This window comes from Ammospiza caudacuta, chromosome 7, assembly GCF_027887145.1.
Source record: "Ammospiza caudacuta isolate bAmmCau1 chromosome 7, bAmmCau1.pri, whole genome shotgun sequence".
NCBI lineage: Eukaryota > Metazoa > Chordata > Aves > Passeriformes > Passerellidae > Ammospiza > Ammospiza caudacuta.
Window position 1 is genome coordinate 21,654,617 of NC_080599.1, and position 19,226 is coordinate 21,673,842.

General features: G+C 45.8%; 1 protein-coding gene across 1 annotated transcript in view; it reads right to left on the reverse strand.

The window, feature by feature from the left end:
* The window catches only part of RASAL2 (RAS protein activator like 2), a 163,822-nt gene that overhangs the window by 15,869 nt on the left and 128,727 nt on the right, over positions 1–19,226 (reverse strand). Inside the window, exons 6-12 of the mRNA XM_058808477.1 lie at positions 11,377–11,530; positions 9,778–9,876; positions 8,454–9,008; positions 6,321–6,465; positions 3,568–3,712; positions 2,470–2,706; positions 1,610–1,811 (exon numbers count right to left, since the gene is read on the reverse strand). Coding sequence (XP_058664460.1) covers positions 1,610–1,811; positions 2,470–2,706; positions 3,568–3,712; positions 6,321–6,465; positions 8,454–9,008; positions 9,778–9,876; positions 11,377–11,530 — 1,537 coding nt within the window. The remainder of the gene's footprint in view (positions 1–1,609; positions 1,812–2,469; positions 2,707–3,567; positions 3,713–6,320; positions 6,466–8,453; positions 9,009–9,777; positions 9,877–11,376; positions 11,531–19,226) is intronic.

Here is a 19,226-nt window from a genome sequence, read left to right on the forward strand (position 1 = left end):
GTGGCTCCAATTACAGGTTAGCTCAGTGCTGGCCAGGCTGAGGGTAAGAGCAGCTGGCCTTCAGCAAGGAAGGCTGCTCCTCCAGGCCCTGGCTGCTCACCCCTTTGGGCCACTGCTGGGAGATCAGCTACAGGGCATCTCCAGGCTCCTGGACTGCAGGAAGAAGGTGAAGGAGCTGCAGATTTATTAAAAAATTAAAATTCTGCTACAAAACCAATGTTCTTCTCAAAGATACCCTTGTTTTCCCCATAAGCAGGTATTCAGTCAGTTTGGCTCCAGAGAAAGGTCTCTTTACAGACACTTTCATACAGCACTGTGGCTATTAAAATCTCCAAGGTGGCTCCTCTCCTTATTTCCCAGCCATTCCCTACAGTAAAGCCATAATGCATGTAACTTTACCCCTTAATTCTCTTTTTAGGAAACCACTGTACCAGCTCCCAAGGGCCTGCTAGGATATATCCATACATCTAACCTACAGAAAGGGCCACGCAGATCCTTACATTTGGAATCTACACTGGATGAGGTAAATTGAAAACCAACATCATATCTTATTATCAAACTAAGATTAATATACAGACTGTCTTTTTGAGTCAAGGGCACTTCAATTTATTCTGATGCAACAAACTCAGATTTTTGTTTTTTTCTTTTAAGTAATGTACAGTGAAAAAATAGATACACAACCATTAACTACTTTGGCAAACCCTAATGCAATAAAAATTGAGTGCATTGCTATTCACCTTACTTCTCCAGTTTCAAAAGAAAGAATAATATACATGGAAAATGGACAAAATAATGCACCTCTAAAAATTGAAGTATGGAACAGTTCCAAGCACTTAAAAAATAAAAATACTCAGTTCAGCTTTTCTGGGCCTTATCAACTACATTTGCTACCAAGATTTTAATGATCTTGGTTCCTGCAAACCCACATAGCCAAGGAAGATCAAAGCTCTGCCTTTCCTGCTTCTATAGTGAAAAGGAAGCAGTGCTCATTGCTGGTGGTGTCTGCTGGGATCAGAAGAACAGAACCTGGACCCTGCACAGGAGCCAGCACAGGGCACAGCAGAAAGCATCTTGCTCTGCTGCAGGATGGCACTGGGAGCAGATCCAGCCTCTGACATGGCATTCCTTGTGTGCCAAAATCAAAGGAAATGAGAGCATCTCAGCAGGCTTTGGATGGGGCTCTTGATGAGCACAGCTCCACAGGGCCAACTCATTCCTCCATCAGAACAGGGGAGGGCCTGCTGGGCAACAAAGCACCTCCCTCAGCACCACCAGGCACAGCAACCTGGCCTTTTCCTGTCCAAAAGCCTCACTTATGAGACAGGATGGGCTGCCCAGGGATTTCAGGTCCACTTCCAAGCAATGCCCTCAGCACCTGACCTTCCCAAAGGCTCTGCAAAGTGCCTGCAGTGATGCTGAAGCCCAACCACCTCACACACCCTGCTGCAGGGCCTGATCTGAAACCACAGATGGAGCAGCTGTGAAGCAGCACCATCACACATTCCCCTCCACACATTCCACTCCTGCCTTCCCCTGGAACTCCCCAGTGTTTGCTGTTGCCATGGAACCATCCCTGTATTCTCCTTCCAGGGCCTCCAAACAGCTTTACCTTATCAAGCTGGGACACAACCTCCCAGAGGAGGGAATGCAGCACCGAGAGCTCCTTGCCCAGGTCGATGTAGCCGTCGTATCCAGGCATGTTGGAGATGGTATCTGGGTTAGAGAGCTCCCTCAGAAAACGCTGCATTCCTCCCCACTCATGTTCCAAAAACTCATTCATGAAGGCCATGTACTCTTCCTTAATACCAAACCTGCAGGAAAGGGAGGTGGGGGGAAACCCAGTCAATAACCTCCACACAATATACAGAGTACAAGTGCTTACAGACAATTACTTAAACACTTTACTTTAGACCTGCCTTTCTGAAGATTTGGAGTATCTTCCAAAAAATAAAAATTCAAAATCTGAAGATTTTGAAGTCTTGGAGGGAAAAAACAACAGAACAATTTAAGAGATTCACTGCTTTGTTGTACTTACTTAAATACTACTACCTCACTGTTTATATTACAAATCACACCTCTCCCTGCTCCCTCCCACACATACTCTTTCTCTTCTCCCATGTAGGAGATGTGCCATGCCCTTTGTATCATTCAACTGAGAATTCTGGAGGGAAAAAACATGAAAATCATGATTCTTGAAACAGCAAGGATCTTCTTTCCCTTTGAAACAGCATAGAAAATATGGTAGTGCATGACTCCTCTTGGTTTTATGGCGTGTCCCCTCCACAGAATCCAACACACTCCAGTCTGCACATAAGGAGAATTTATCTGAGGTGTCTCAAGCGCTCACATCCAAGTGAGAAGATTCCCCCTGTGCTAAATCTGGCTTCAGTCTGCCACAGAACCAGCTGCCTGTGAGCACAGCCAGGAGTGGGGCACGCTGCAGGTTTTGGTTGCCCTGGCAGCACCTACTTGGCGAAGTTGGCGAGGTTCTGGATGACCTTGGCGATGAGGGTGAGCGTGCGGGAGGTTTGGTCATCGGGGTACTCCTGCATCAGGTTGAAGAGGCTGGGGGACATGATGGCAGGGCACAGGAAGCGCAGGAACAGCGAGGCACTGATCAGGCGCTCGCTGATGTCCTGCTTGCCCCTGTTCAGGCACTGCTGCTTCCAGGATGCAAACACCTCCTTCAGCTCACGAGGGAACACGCTGGAAAGCAAAAGAAAACCAAAAAAAAGAGAAATTAAATTGCACTGGCAACGAGATGCAAGAAGTTGAACTGGTGATCAGTCACTCGAAAACATCAGCTCTTTTTTACCTCCCCTTTTTTTCTCTTTCTCTCTAGGCTAGGTAATGTCATTAAGCCTCTATTCATAGATCCCCATTTAATCTGGTGGCACTTAAGTAGTCTTTAAAGCACCCCTTGTTCATCTGTGTTAAGTGAAGCCATTTCCAGACAGGCTGATTTGCAAGCTAGAACTACTTATCCATTGTTACCCTGGAGCAAACAGGGTATTAGAATACTGAAAACAAACGAGCCAAACTGAGCTCATCTCCATATCTGACAGTTTTACCTTGCTTGTTAGGCTCTCAATATTATGCCTTTGCTTCGTGCCAAAGCAAAGGCCCCTCTTCCTCCATTGCTACTCAGAAACAGAGATTAATAGAAATCTCCCTGACAGTGCTTCCTCTCTGTGAGTTCCTGTTCAATTCCACACATCTGAAGAGTCTAAAAGTCTTCTGTACACATCAGCTTTTTATGCCAAGTCCAAGCTAAGCTATTATCTCCTGACTTTATTCCCTCTTTATCCAGTCACTCTCAGCATGTGTTCCCTTGGCAGGGATTTGGGGAGGTGTGGTTTGTGGGTTGGACCCCTCAGTCTGGGCACAGGTTCACCTGCAATCTGGAGTTACAGGCAGGAAGGCAGTGAGGAGAGGGCACAAAGGCAGCCTGGGAGGATGGAAGGGGCTGTGCTCCTTCCCTGTCCCACTGCTGCTCCCTCACCCTCAGAGGAGGAACAGGCACCCCTGAGCAAACAGGGACAAAGGGAGGGAAGGAAGGGGCCTTACCAGTAAGAATTGATAATCTTGCAGAAGACCAGCTCACAACACATTTTCAGGTTGCACTGATGATCTGCTAATTCACTCTGTGAGCACCTGCTGGGATCTGCTTCACAGTTTTCATCTGACTCATACACAGCCTTGATAAACTCCCCTGGAAGAAGGGAAGAGAAGGAACCAGGGTAGTTACAAGAAAAGCCTTCTTGACACACCTTTAAATCCTGCTTATGTCTTTCCCTGGCAACTGCCTGTCCTGCTCTGGGTGTCTGCAGCTCAGCCTCCAGACACCAGCTGTTGGGGACACAACTCCTCCCAGCCCTTCCCCAGCAGAGCACAGCCTGGTCTCTGATGCTGCAGCCTCCTGTGCCCTTGTGTCCCCAAGCACAGGTGCAAAAACAGGATGGCTCTGCTTAGCAACCCTGCAGGCACTTCCCTTATGGCCTAGAGAGGAGGATTTGACTTGGTATTCAGTGTTATCAACTATGAAATTATCCACAGTCCTAGCAATGAAGCTGTGTGCTATATGTCTTCATAATTTCCCCAGAAAATGCTCTGGCAATGATATTTATTTATATTATTGCTAAATCTGCCCTTTTTTTTTAATTTTAAAAAGTGTCACCTTGCTCTTGAATAAGAGTAATACCCAAGCCCTAGCTAGATGCTGCTAATTTGTCAACCTCTTAGATCAACACATTACAGTGTTTTTATGGCCTGCATCTTTCGAGCTCCCTGGCATTTCTGTCACCCTTCCCTTTCAGCATCACAACAGAAACTGCTCACATACAAACCACATGAAGCTGCCTTTGTCTGACAGACTGGAATGAGCTACTCAGTGCTTTCCCTCCTCTGTATGCAGGCATTCCAAGTGATTTTTAAGCTGTTGGGTGTTCACTAGGAAAAACCCTTTATTCACTGGTTTAATGATTCAATGTCTTTCAAGTTCATCTCCTCAGATGATCTCACTGGCTCTGAGCTAACACAAGGCTTATTTGTGGAAAAGGGGTTTGTTTTTAGCCTTTGCTTTCCTAAAACCCCTTGAACACCTCTCAGCCCCTTCCCAAATCTCAGCTTGGTGTTGTTGCAAGCCAAGCAGGCACCACATTTTCTTAATTTTTGCTGAGGGCATCTAAATCTCTTACTTGCAAAACTGCTGGCATCACTTTAATTGAGCCAATTCTGTTTTAACTCTTGTTTACTGATAATATTTTTTTATCCTTAAATATATTTGAAACTTATTCTTTGTGGCCCAAAAGACCCTGCTATAATCAGATATAAGATTCCCTTCCAGACATGTTACATTGCTAACACCAACCACAGTGCCATTAATCCTTTCAAAGAACAGGGCAGCTGAGTAAAATGACATTTAAAACCTGACAAAGAATTAGATGGGGATATTGTCATGAGCAAAGTTGCCCTGAGCTGCGGACAAGCTGGACAGCCTTGGGGGCATTTTCCATCTCTCCTGCCTGTGATTTACCATCTTATCACTCAGTGCTAAATGATGTATTAGCAGTCATTAATGTTAGAATATTTTATGCAATTACTGCACATTAAGGAGCTTGCAGTCAGCTGTAATGGAGTGGTCCCCCAGCTGATGTTCAGCCTGCTGGGAAGCACAGCACAAAGCACCAGGCTGCGTTTCTCTGTACCAGGTGAGAGCCCACAACTGTGACTTACACTCAGTGGTCGCACCCAGGAGAATAAGACTACCAGAACAGGCTCATTACACTCCAGAAATGGCCAAACTGGATGCAATCCCAGTGACTGCAGTGACCCTTGGAGCACTAATTTAGCCAGCTATCTCCTTGATGCCCTGCCAGAGTCTGGGATTGCTGAGGACAAGCGAGACTGCTGGGAAAGCAAGCAGCTTGGCTTTTTTTCCCCTTTTTGAGAAAGGATGTGGTTTGGGACTTGGCTTTGGCCTGATCTTGTTTCTCTTGTATCAATTTCCAAAGCTTTCTTCATCCCAGAAACAACAGGGGGTGGGTGGCTCATTGTGCAACTGGAGAAGGAAGATTTGTGTGGAGCTGCTGAAATCTGACTGTGGTGAGGCTGTGTGAGGCAGCCAGCTGGGTTTGGTGCCCTTTGCTGCTGACTTTGGGTGGCCAGGAATTCCCCAGGCACTGGGTTATGACTAGAGCAGAACCTCTTGGTGGAGGGAGGACAATAACAAAATTATCAGAGTCCACCCTGGCATGTAACAGTGGGCATGAGGACCCTGTGGGGAGGATGGAGTGGTAGATCCCAGAATGGCCAAGGAGTTTTAATGAGTCAGTGAATAAAGAGCAGGGATAAACACAGGCAAGAGGCTTCCCAGACAGGATGCATCCTGATCTCCTGTCCTGGGATGCTCAGCAGCCTTGCAGCCTCACTCCCTGGCCTTGTTTCTCCAAGGACTATGTGTCAAAACCCCTCTTTCAAGCCTATATCAGACAGAACAAGCACCATTGCTCACAAAGAAGTTGCAGTGTTATACCTATTTAGCACACCAGAGACACAAACCAAAGTTACCCAGAAAAACAGAAGATGGCAACACAAACTTGAAGAGGGACTCAGCTACATCAAATCTTGCCTTGCATGGGTGCTTCTCCTGCAGGCACCAAAGAGCACCTTCTCCACGTGGAGGAAGGGCACGGAGAGCAGGACAGTGTGCTGTCTGTGTATGGGACACTCAGGCTGAGGCTGTTCCTTCCCATCCCACATTCCCAGCTGCAGCCACAGCTCAGGGTCAGCCCTTGCTGTGCAAACAGGGGGTTTCTTACCCAGTGCATCCTGGAGGTACTTCTGTCCTACCAGCTTGAGGTATTCCTCAATAGCTTTGGTAGCAAGTGTGTTCTCCCTGAAGATCAAGACATCGTGTTCTGCACAACGATCTACCTCAGCCATCACCAAGTCTGTCAAGAAGTCCTGAGGGGAAAAAGGTCAAATGGCAAAGGTGATTTGAACCAGCTCAGTTGTGCCAGGCTAACTGCAGAAGCCAAGAAGGAAGGATATTTCAGGATAATAAATGATTTCTCAGCCTGAGACAAGGGGTGCAGCTGCCACATGAAGTACAGTCCATGGAAATAGCCAGGTCTCCTCTCGGGTTTATTATATTTGTAGAATTATATACATCACAAATTATAAAGGATGAAGAAAAAGTCTCTTAAAAAAACCTTTACAACCAAGCTTGTGTTTCAGTTCAGCTACAGAACAGAACCTCTCAGCAGCTTATCAGAGGCTTTGTCTGCTGACAGAAACTGTGCTATTATATTTATCCTTATCTTTATAAGCAACATTCCATAGAAACATGGATTTAAAAATCCAAATCGGAAGTGACACACAGGTTATTACAGCTTGATGATATTTGAATAAGAAGAATGGCTTAACAAATTAAATTCACAAACCAAGACTGCTTTAGGATTTGGAAAAATAAAAGTTAACATTCAAATTGCTGGTTATCTACATGGCTTAACTTGAACTGTTTTAGATTGTCCAGGCAGGAACTGTCAGCAAGCCTTGATACAGAGAATAATCTCTTGATATAGGGTCTAATTCTACAGTAATACTTATTTCCTCAAGTGGTAACTTTATGGGAGTAAACAGCATTTAGCACTCTTGGATTTCAGTCCATTATAGTTGTTTCTTTTCAACAAAACCCACAAGAATTCTTTTCACCTGGCACAAACTGGGAACATCCAGCTGCATCCCCATCAGCAGAAGTATGAGCTGGAAACACCCTCTAAGGAGCTTTATGGCAGCCTGAGCCACCTGTGCCTCCCATAAATAGAGGTTCAGAACTTCACACAACAGGAATGCAAAGTTTTAACACTAATTTATCAACTTGTTGCAGCAGGCACTGCAGCAGTCCAGAGCCTGTTTTCCAGCAGGGTTTCAACACAATCTTAGCTACCAGCTTCTCTCATCAGATCACTTAAGGAACATGTTCCTGTCACACACAGTGTCACAGAACACCAGTTTTCAAGGGCTAAGCAGAAAAGCACCTTTTCTGGAATATTTAGGTGAGGCTGTCCCTTGGGTGTTGTCTGCAGCCATCCTTCCCCATCTCTATCCCTCTGAATTTGTGCTTTGTTTGCTCTAGCTGGATTCACTGGCAGAAGGTGCCTCCAGTGTGTCCCTACTCACACAGCAGCAGCAGCCAGAGAGATCAATGCAGGCTAATGCTTCCAGAACTTCCCATGACCTGCAGGACACTTTCCCACAACCCATCTGAAGGAACCAGTGTGCATCCAGAGGTCCTAAGAGCATCCTTGGGACAGGTGGGACCACCATTAAGTCAGCACAAATCCCCCAAATGGCTGCTCAAACACTGACCAGATCGATGCTGCATTGATCTGCTGACTCAGCACCAGCACCCACTGCTCATTTATTAGCCCAGGCTTATTTATAGAAGCACTTCTCCAGTTTACCAACCTCCTGTTCACTCCTCTCTTAACCTACATCCTGATTTTAGAAATGCAAGGGAACACTCAAAGGTAGGTGCTGATTTTCAGAATAACACCAAGTTACAGAGCCTTCCTGCTTACACTTCATACACAACATCCATTGTAAATCAAAGGTGACTTTGATGAAGGGGAGAGAATGATGAGGAGGACTCCATGGATATCAGAAGGCTAATTAATTACTTTATTATACTATACTATATACATTCCATCTAAACTGAATCTGCCAAGCACTCACTCTGCACACACTGCACAGAATCTCGTGACTGTCACCCAACAGTCCCAACACACACATACACACACACTTGGCCCTGACAGGCCAAGGAAACAAAACATCCTCACTTTGGATAAACAATCTCCATATTGCATTCTACTTTGGCACAACACAGGCACAGCAAGTGATTTGAATTGTGTTTTTTCTTTCTCTGAGGTTCAGGAGCCACCTGTGCTTACCTTGGCTCTCCCAGTGCTCTGAAGGATGTGCACCAAGGCAGAAGCCATCTCCTCCTTGTTCTTGACGCTGATGACGGGTTCCAGCACGGAGCACAGCAGGGCGTAGTTGCTGGTAACATACTCCCCAAATTCCTTGTACTGCTCCATGGGCAGGATGGTGATGGTCTGGTAGCGGGATTTGATGCGGATGGAGGGCCCCCCTGCCTTGCCCTTGCTGGCTGTGGGGGTGCTCACTGGGTACCATTTCTCCACAAACTGCCGGCCGCTCACGCTGGCCGTGGGGATGTTGACCAGCCCTATGTAATTGTTCTTGTCCTTTTTCTTCTTCTTCTCCACGTCCTTGTAGATGTGAACAGTGATGCTCTGGATGTGTGGGAGGCTGTAGAACTCAAAGTGCTCCCCCCAGAAAATGTTGTCTGCTTTTGCTTTGCTGGTGGTGCGGGCAAAGAGGGTGTCATCAAGGCACAGCTCACAGAAGTATTTCTTCTTAGGGGTCAGGTCCTTGGCCTCTATGATCCAGAGGCGAAGCACGTTTTCAGCTCGACGGCAATTGTCCTGTGCAGGAGAGAGAGATCAGTTCTGATTCCAAACCCCTAAAAGTTGAATATTTCACCTTCTGAAGCAGCAGCAAAGGTGCTGCCTTTTCTGTCTGAGGCAAGGACAGAGTCAGAATTCAGAATCAGACAGTCTGATCCAGAGAGAACTGGAATCTCTAGAAAAATGGACATTTTCTAAAACAGAGGCAAAGGGCTGTCTTTTGCATGTCAAGAATGTTGGAATATTTTTCTTCTTCAAAAGCTGTATTTGAAATGCTTTAGAAAACAAACACTGCACACAAGAGGCTGTCCAAAGCTGCCAGACTGGTGAGGAATCCCAGAGCACTCTTAGTCTGTCCCTGGGAGGTAGGATTGCAGCTATGGAGTGACTTATCTGACATTTCCAGCTGATCTATAACTTGATTCCCTGTCTCACTCCAGCTCCAATTGGTTTAATGTTGGTTTTTTTGGGTTCCTAGATTAAAACATGACCCTTATGAAGGCATGCCCCATCTTTCCCAGGTGCATGGCCTCAGGAATCCAGCCTGCATCCCAGGCTGGCACTGGGCAGGGATCAGGAACAGGCTGGTGTGTGTTTACTCATTAAAGGTCTGCCCTGCTGCACTCCTGGAATAGCACAGGGCAGCTTTAGACACACGGATGAGCGGACGGCTCCCCAGACTAAATTAATTGAGGATGCATCTGTGGGAAGCCCTGGTACACTGGACTAAAATCCAATCATCCCACCTCCATTCCCCCACTAATCTCATTTTTGCAGCTCCCATTACCTTCATCGGCTGCGATAGTCTGCGTATGTTTTCCATCCACCAGTCCCTCTCTGCTGCAGAGGAACAACTGAAGCATTTACTGCCCTTGGAGTAGGTTACCTGCAATGAATAAATGACAGACTGAGCTCAGGCAAGCCTAGGAGACATGGAAGAGGCTGCAAAAAGCAAGGAGGAAGATAAACAACGTTTGAGTAACAAAGTAAATATGAAAAAGGGAGGCAAAAATACAGCGGCCTAGAAGGCAGAGAGGATAAAAGGCCCACAAAATGCAGAGAGCAAAAGAAGTTTAAGGTTCTATAAAAGTAGAGAAACTAAAGAATTTATATAAAATTAAGAGCACCAGAGGCTCCTATTAAAGACTTTTAAACAAAGCTTTAATCAGCCAGTTAATTTTTCTTTTTTTAAAGAGTTGTTAATTGATCTGTGGCTATTAAAGCTTGCTGATTTCCCTGTGAAGGCCCAGGGGCACAGGATCTGGTTACCAACAGTGTAAAGACAGAACTGACAATGCATTAGCATAAGGCAAAACCCATTGGCCATAATGACTTCAGTAAATACAAAATATTTCCAGGGGTCCATATAGGCAGCAGTAGCCTAAACAAACTGAGGGAGTTGTGCTCTGCTCCAGCCCTGACAGCTCTGCTTTCCCACACCAGGGAACCGCCTCGTTCCTTCCCCTCTTACGTGGCCTGACAAGCCTCATTTACCCTTTCCATTCATTTGTGCTCACAATTACAAAGCAGTTTGAGGCAACAGCCTCAGAGCTAAGCTGCTGCCAGTGTTTTCCACCCAACTCCCCAAGCCCAAGCAAACTGCAAAGTGTTTCCAGCCAGAAGAATGAGGCTGAAGCAAACAGGAACAGTTCCTGGATGCATCATGAGGGACCAGAGCCTGATATGCTGATTTACTGCCAGAATTTTCCAGGTTGTAAACAGATCTTTGTTCCAGAAGTTCAGACACATCTGACTAATCCTGCTGAAGGCAGAGTGACCTGCCCCTGCCACGACAGGTGATGTGGCCTCAGCTGCATGCAGACACACAGGGCTGCACTGCTGGAGCTGTGATGGCAGGACTGAGCTCACACAGAGCCACAGCCTGCAGCCTCTGCTGAAACAGCCAAGGGAGCTTTGGATCCTGCTTCACGGAGCCATGGACACGTCCACAGCCACTGAGGCTTCTCCTCTGGCAACTTGAAGGCACTGAGCTAATGGAATGGGGCTCTGACTGGAAAACTCCTTTCTTGGGTACAGTCAATTTTCTAAATTCAATTTTAGGTGAATTTGGAGGGGTGAACACACAGCTAATGTACACACTATTGCATATCCATTGTTCTGTATGTATCAACCATACATTTGCATGCACACTACAAATACTTATCAAACTCAAGAGATTTTTCAATTAGAAAAAGACTTCTCTCTGTTTCAGTGACTGATGCCATTAGCCTCAAGGACTTCAAAAGTCACATGGAGGCTCAACAGCTCCCACCCAAACCTCAGCCTGGCAGTGGCTGCTGCTCTGTTTCCCAGTCCCCAGTCCTGGAGCAGCATTCCCCAAGGGTTCAGGGGGATGGCAGCTGCCTGTGTTGGAGCCTGTCCCTACCTCAAAGCAGAAGTCTCGTCCAAGGATGCTGTTGTGAAGTGGTTTGACAAAGACTGCTTCTTCTGCTGCAAAGTCCAGAGTCTCTATGGTGCTGGCTTGGTTCAGTAAAGACTCATGGGAACGGGACTCCTTCAGCTTGGGCAGCTCACGTGGTCTGGAGGACAAGGAGGAAAGGAAGTGTCTTGGTTTTTCTCACAATTACCAAAAAGAGCTGGAAAGATGCCAGACAAAGCTGCAGCTTGTCTCGGTGCTTATTCAGAGCAACTTCCACAATTAGTCTGCAAACCTTATGAAAATAACATTAGGCCAGCAACCCCAGACTCCCAAGGCAATATCTAGCCTTGGAAGTTCATTCCCACTGACCTAGAAATTATAGCTGCCAAGCTGTCAGTGAAAGAACAGCAGCAAAAAATTCAGAACTTAACTGCTGAAATTTTTAAAAAGCCCTTATAGGTAGCTTTGGATGTAATAATGAAAATACTTGTTACTAGCTAGATTAGTAGACAGATGTTGTGTATTAGCAGCAAAGAGCACATGGATCCCTAAATCTGTAACCAATGCAGAATGAGGATTATTCATTAGAGCAGATGACCCTTCACAATATACTTGATTTTTCACATTCAAAGCCTTTACACTTAAAATACAAATACACAAAACACACAAATTCCATCCCACTTCATGATTGCTCAAATCAGTCATCTTGCATTTTCCTTTTCAGCTGCTTCTTCCAGCTTGAATTTCCAATTTTTTTGATACTTTCTTTCTCTTTAACTTCTCACTAACACATACTGCTTCTCCTTTCCAGCTGATTGTCCTGTAAATCCCTGAGCGCCACCAGAGCTGAAATCTCCCACATCCACAGCACTTTTTTATCAAGGCAGTTTTCTCTTTATCCCCACCAGTTCTTGAACACTTCTCAAAGGCATTTCCCTCCCTCCACTATGCCACAGGTTTTGACAATCAACAGTGACATTATCAAATGTGCTTTAACCCTTTCTGTACTCTCCCAACAAGATTTAATGCAATTTGTGCATAGTGGGGAGCTCTGCTGTCAAAACGTGCCCAGTTCAGAGGTGATGTGGCTTCTCCTTCTGCCTCCAACCTGCCCTAGAGGCTTCTGCAAGAGTCACAGAACACCTGAGGCACAGCTTGCAGCTCAAGGTAAACATCACATCCAGACACATCTTATTTTTCCTGTGGCAGGAATTCAGTCAAGTCCTTCACAGCTGAGCAGCAAGGAGGAGGGCACAGAGTCCCAGCTTAGCAGAGAAGGAGCTGCTGGCCTGGCAGGTCTAGCTTTTGATAAGATACTGAAGTCCCTGTGCTCAGTGATCCCTGAAGGCGAGTCCAGAAATGGGGCTGCCCATCCAGCAAGTGTGACTGGGCACAAGGAACAGATGTGGAAGCAGAGAGGCATCAGCTCTCAGCACATCACTCAGAGAAACAGAGCTCCTGTGTTCATCCTCACAGTGTTTCGTCTTTGATTCAGTCCCCAGTATCAAATGGAAATTGTTAAAAAATGTTATTTATAGAGGAAAGAAAAGCACAGCTACCTCCAACAGCTTCCCTAATTTTGAAAAGTAATTAGTTTCTCTACACTTCTCTCACATATACAAAAAAAAAGTTCCTCACATTCTTTATCCTTAACAAAATCTCCTCCCACCGGTGAGCAATTCTATAGGGGAACTCAGAGGCAAAAAACCCCAAACATTTGGAAAAGGCACCCTAACAAAACCTTGGGTACCACAAAGGATCCAGGCAATGCAACAAGCAGAGCTCACCCAGCTGCTCTTTTGTATGGAATGAAATGCTGCAGGTATTGGAGCAGATTCACACACAATAAGATTTATTAAACAGTGAGGGAGAACTTTGTTCCCATTTCATACTCTGAATGACCTAAGTGCAGGCAGCAAAACCCTTTGATGGGAGGAATATTCCAAAGCCAGATTTCAGATGCAAACAGCAGCCCTGGCTGTACTGTGCTTTGTTCTAACAGGTTCCAGCAGCAGCTGAACCAAGGCAAACCCAAACCTCAGCCATGTATAATTGAGCACTTGCTGCAGTTAAGGTAGGGCAAGTCTAAAATAAACACACCACAATACACCACTCTAATGTCATCTCTGCAAAATCCTCTCTAATTTTTCCTCTCAAGAAAGCACTGCTGAGGTCACTTGGCTTCTGTCCCTGCCTCAAACTGAGCAATTCCTGTCCTTACAAAGTACTGGGAGCCTGCAGCCAGCGCCTGGTCAGTGAAGGAAAGCATGGAGTGAGCACAAAGAGGGGGAAGAGGAGGGAAAGAGAAATAATTACCAAAGAAATGAGGGGGAAAAAAATGAAAAAAAAAGATATGTAGCAATTTCCAGTTAAGCAGAGGCTGCACTTGGAGCAAGACAAGGCAAGCAGACCTACACAAAACAACTGTAGAGCCACTTAGCAGAGCATCTCCAGATCATAGCGGTGCCTCATGCCACAGCCCTTCCTTCCCTCCAAACCTCCTGCTCCTGCCACATTGCACACAACAAATCCTGCCCAGAGAGGAAGAAAGGCACAAACAAATCCAACAGGAGCTCTTCCTCAAGCCTCAGGTTACAGATTTCAGAGGAACACCGTGCCAGGCAGATAGGCTGGGACCAGGAGAGCAGCCACAGGTACAGTGAGGAAAGCTCCCTCCTTGGTGAGGAAAGCTCCCTCCTTGTCAGCTCTGCTCCCTCCCCACAGTGCCAGGAGAGGCCCCTGCCTGCTCCTGGGTTGCCAAGGCACAGCATCCCCTAAGGAGATTAGGGGGGGCTGGCAGCCAGCAGAGGCAGCTCTGCAGGCGTGGCTAAGGTGACCTTCCCAGACACAGAAGTTCCTCCTTGTCCTTTTCTGCAGCTTTGATGAGATCCAGACATTAAAGGCAACGTGAGAGAGCAAGGAATCTTCCAGGAAAGCCTCCAAACAGCCTCTGGGAACAGGGCAGGGGCAAGGCAGGTACACACAGCAGATGCACTCCAAGCCTGCACATCCCATCTTGCAAGTCACACCTTTCAGGAGCATCTCTGCTGCTCCACTGCTCTTCTGACCAGTGGGCTGTGAGCACTGGGGACTGTTGCAGAGCAGCTGGAGCACTGCTGCTTTTGTTGACTCAGGGTCCTGTGGCAGACAAATGTCAGTCTGTTCCAGCAATCCTTTGAAGTTACCATATTTAAAACAGCTCAATAAACGGATGAAGTGGCTTAGAACTGGCACTTTATCTTCCACAAACATCAGAACATCCTAAAGCTGTCGGTTAGATGCGACCACATGCATTTACAAACACAAGTGCATGCATTTGTGAGCATTACAGTATAGATTTCATCTATTGAAAGATCTGCAAAGCAAATCTTTGACTTGTGCCTATATCAGCAGCATCCCAATCAATACAGGCAATAATTATACAGAAATAATACTTCTCTGCTGCTTTAAAGCCTCATCTGATATGCTGAATCTGTAAAAAGGAAAGAAAATTGCTTGCTGGCTTCCTTTTGCCATAGATGCCACTAATTCATGTCCCAGTGTCCAGCAAAGGGGCTGGATTAACAGGGTCCTTCCTGTATTAGGTAGGAAGCTACTGGGAAAATGAGCATTGCTCAGACTGTCAGCAGAGAGGTAATCCCAGGGAAGCAGATTACTGTAAACAGGAAGATCACACATGCAAAAAGTGGGGGAAGGGTTGTTTGTACAAATCTGTTTCTGTTAAACAGCTCCATTAACAACACAAATCCTGTTTTAAATTACAACTAACCTCCCATGATCAACTTTTCATCCTGTTGCTTTTTCTATCTATGTCTGTAAACAGAAGAGATTGCAAAGGAACTACATGGGAGTTCAAACAGTTATCAAGGCACCAAATAATTCTTATAAATTCTCCATAAATTCTTTCCCATAGGAAAAACAGACAGAGGAGGAGCATGTCAGGGAGCGTTTTAAACTTCTCACCTCTTTTCACATGTTTTGGAGCACTGGTCTTCAGAGTTGCATCACTTCCTTGTAAATCAGAGCCCAGACAATGCCCTAAACCACTGACCTGGCAGCAGCATGCAACTGCCACTGAGAAAGCTCTCCAACCACCCCATCTTGCTGGCCCAGCCCCAAGCTGACCCTTTCTCCTTGCACACCATAATTCAGTAATTTTCCATGACAGGAAAATCTCGGTTGTAAGCCGGGAACTGGAAACCTCTGGCTTTCAGTGGCTGCCCATGGCACACAGCAGCCTATTAGCAAAGCCCTATTATATTCTACTGTCTGTAAGGCACGTAGAATAAAGGGTTAAAATCCTAATTGCTCTGGTTATGAAGCTCTCCTGCTGATTTTGACCTATTTAAAAGCCAACCTACAAGGCACAAAAGACTTCCAATTACCAAGCTTACCAGGGAGAGCTCTATGTTACTTGTAAAACAAGCCTGTGGACATCAATAATCCAAAAGATTTGGAAGAAAAAAAAGTTTAAAAATGAACTTTCCTTTACCAAACTGGTGTGAAAGGAAAGAGCTCAGCCCAAGCACCCAGCTACAGCCAAGTCTCCAAATTGCCTTACACCAAGCTGCTCGTCTGCATGCTTCAAATAATTCCAGCAATCCCCACGTGCTGGGAGGCACTCCCCAAGAGCAGAAAGTCGAATTCAGTACTCAGCCACTCTGCAAAGTCACAGGGGAGAGCCTGGACTGTAATGCAGAGAATTTTCTGCTGTTCTCCCAGCTCCCAGCCCCGTGGAACAGGACCCTACCGTCTCCAGCATCCCCTGCAATTCACCAGCTCTGCCCGTGCTGCAGCACCAGGATTTTCCCTGTCCAAATGCTCATTTTGTAGGCACCACACCCCTCTTCATTTTCCAACTGCCAATTATCTGAACATCCTATTACCTGGTCAACAATTCTACAAGTCTAACCAGTTTTATTATTAATTTCTGGTTTTTTTTTTAAAAATCAGAAACTTACAGTAACTTATTTATCTGCAAGTTACACTCAGATGTGATTAAATGCTGGGTTTTTCTGAGTATATTGTTCTAGTCTTCCACTGAGATTCTGGTCCTTTCTGGCAAGGTCCTACCCAAAGCCTCATTGTTTGAATCCTGGATTTGCAAAGCCCTTCCCTGCCTGCCTGCTCTCCCTGCAGATCACAGCTTGTCTAACAGACACCTCTCAGGGCTCAGCCAAGCAGGCTGCTGAATTTCACAGCAGGAGAGTTCTCTTCTCTCCTCTGGTCTCTGCTATTAATGTTTCCAATTGGTTTGTTTTGATGACCAGAAATGCTTAATTGATGCAGTTTCATTTCCCTGCTAAACTCAAGGTGAATGCTCCATGGAGAAGCCTTTGCAGAGAAGCATCAGCCATTAGAAAGGGGTCAAGTGAGCTTGCAGGTGGGAGAGAGTAGCCCAGCATTAAGAGGAAGGTCTGTGACAAATGCTGGGATCTTGTTAAGTTTTCAGTGAAAAACCAAACAATTGCTGAAAGAAATAAGTTCACCAAAGCAGGAATGAGGCGTCCCTCCAGAAACAAACCACTCCTCCCTCTCCTTTCCCCACACTCCAGAGTGCTGATAGCTACAGATATGCTGAATGAATGCAAGCTGGGAGTGAGTCAAGCCTTAATAAGGCATTGTGTAACACAGATTTCCATCCTGACAGCTAAATCAGGGAGAAAATCCCCCACCCTTTTTTTCAAAAACCGGCGTTAAATTAGAGCGAACCTGAAAAACACGGCGGGTTTTGCTTCTATCATTTACAGGAGCCCTGCTATTTTCTCACTGCAAAGAGGCAAGGAGGGAGGAACAGGAACTCACCCAAAGTAGAAGAAGCTGTGGCTGGAGGAGTGGTACCTTTTGACCATGAAGCCCAGAGCCATGGCTACCTGCTTCCCTGTGCCCCGCCGGAGCCCATTCCCAGCCCCGCTGCCTCTGGCTCATAATGCCAGAAATGACTTTTAGCAAAGCAGGAGGATTCCCACGTGGCAGTAAATCCCAACAGGGCAAAGCCCTCCCAGCTGTCTGCAGAGCTTTGCTGCAGTCACTGAGACCATATGCAGCCAGTCACAATCATCTTTGCTCCCTCTCTGTAAACAGAACTGCTGGTCCTCTTGGAGATACCCTCAAATTCCTGCCCACAAACTGGAAATATTCATTTGGCCTCTCCTTTCAAACAAAATTTTCCTTAAGTCTTTTCTCATGCCTTTTTTACATGTTTTATATATTATGGACACTGAGAAAGCATTACAGATGAATGTGTGAGTTGAAAAGCCCAAAGGAAGCAGGAGGAAACAGGCTGGAAAAGCTGTGAAAGATGCCACAGTGACACGGTGCCAGGTCCCCTCATGGTGAGAGCTGCTGGCAACCTGGTGAGATGCTGCACTGGCCACACATTAAAGAGCCTCATTCCCACCTGCCCTGGCTCACAAAGGAGCACAGTCTAGTCCTGCCACAGCAGTGGCTTGTAAAGACAACATATTCAAGTACAAAAAACCACCAGCAAACAACCTGAGCCTGAGAAACAGGAGGGATGTGAATTACAGACTGAGAGGTTATGGATTTATTCCTACAGGACACCTGGATGCTGATCCATGTTTCTAGAGGGCCACCAGAACTCTCTCCTCTCTCTACACACTAACCCAGACACACTGAAATAAAGTTAAAAACCAGAAAAGGTACATTGGCCAATTGCTTTCTGCTGAAACAGAAAATCTGATTACAAAAAAATCTGCAACTCATCTCCATCCCTGCTCCCTACAGCGTTCCTGACTCCCTTCTGTTTTAAATCAGCTCTGAACAGACAGCACCCATCCTCTGTCATCATCCAGCATGGCATGCAATGTTACAGTATCCCACATCTTGATGTGCACCAGGATAACCAATCTTCCTTAGTCCAGAATTTTAGAGGTATTTATCTGTAAAATCTCCACTTTCTTGACAGGTCCCAAACACCCCAAAAGGATGAAAAGGCAGTGTGACAGCAGCCTCTATTTCCTTCTAATCCATGCAGGGTTTTCATTTATAAAGCTGTATAATACTTTCTTTGAAGGCAGGGCTCTTGTGTTTGTCAGAGCAAGAAAAGGGAGATGCTATCACTCATCCTGGCCCTGAAAACCTGTGCAACACCATGACATCACCCAGAATCACCTGCCTGAAATGGGAAAGGGCTGACTCACCAGGGCAGGACAGCAAAGTTCTCACTGCTACAGACTGAGAGGCTCAAACAGAATGGGGGGGAACAGAAGGTGAGAGAGAGGCAATTCCTCCTCATGAATTCAGAGTCAGCTCTATGTTCAATAATGGCACCATGTGATCAAGTACCTGGATTTTATGCTTTTGTGCTTTCATGAATTTCCTGAATTTTTTTTGAATTTTCATCAAAGAAAATTCACATTTCATTTCAGTCTAGTTGAAATTTTGTGCCCACACAGGCAGGGAGTGGAAGGGGGTCTGCTTTTTAAGAGAAGGCAGCTTTGCTGTGTGTTACATCATATCTTAAACCAAAGATGTAGGAATTAATTATAGCTATATTTATTAGCTTTCCCAGAACAACAGTGCTTCCCTGACACTACAAAACCAAGTATCCAGGAAAGACAACCAGATTACTTATGGCAAAGAAATCTTCACATTACAAAAATTCAAGCAAAGCTGCTTTCAAACAACGGTAAAAATAACAGGTATGTGATTGCCTGGTGGCATTATTCAAGAAGCTTATGCTCACTGAGTTGCTATTATAGCCACATTGCAACACTCTGAAAGTAGAGATTTATGGGAAAACTTGCATCAAAGCAACCTGGGTGGACTACAGGAGCAAGGCCATCTAGATGGTTAGTCCCATCTGGTAAGCAGCAGGCTTTTCTGTAACTCCT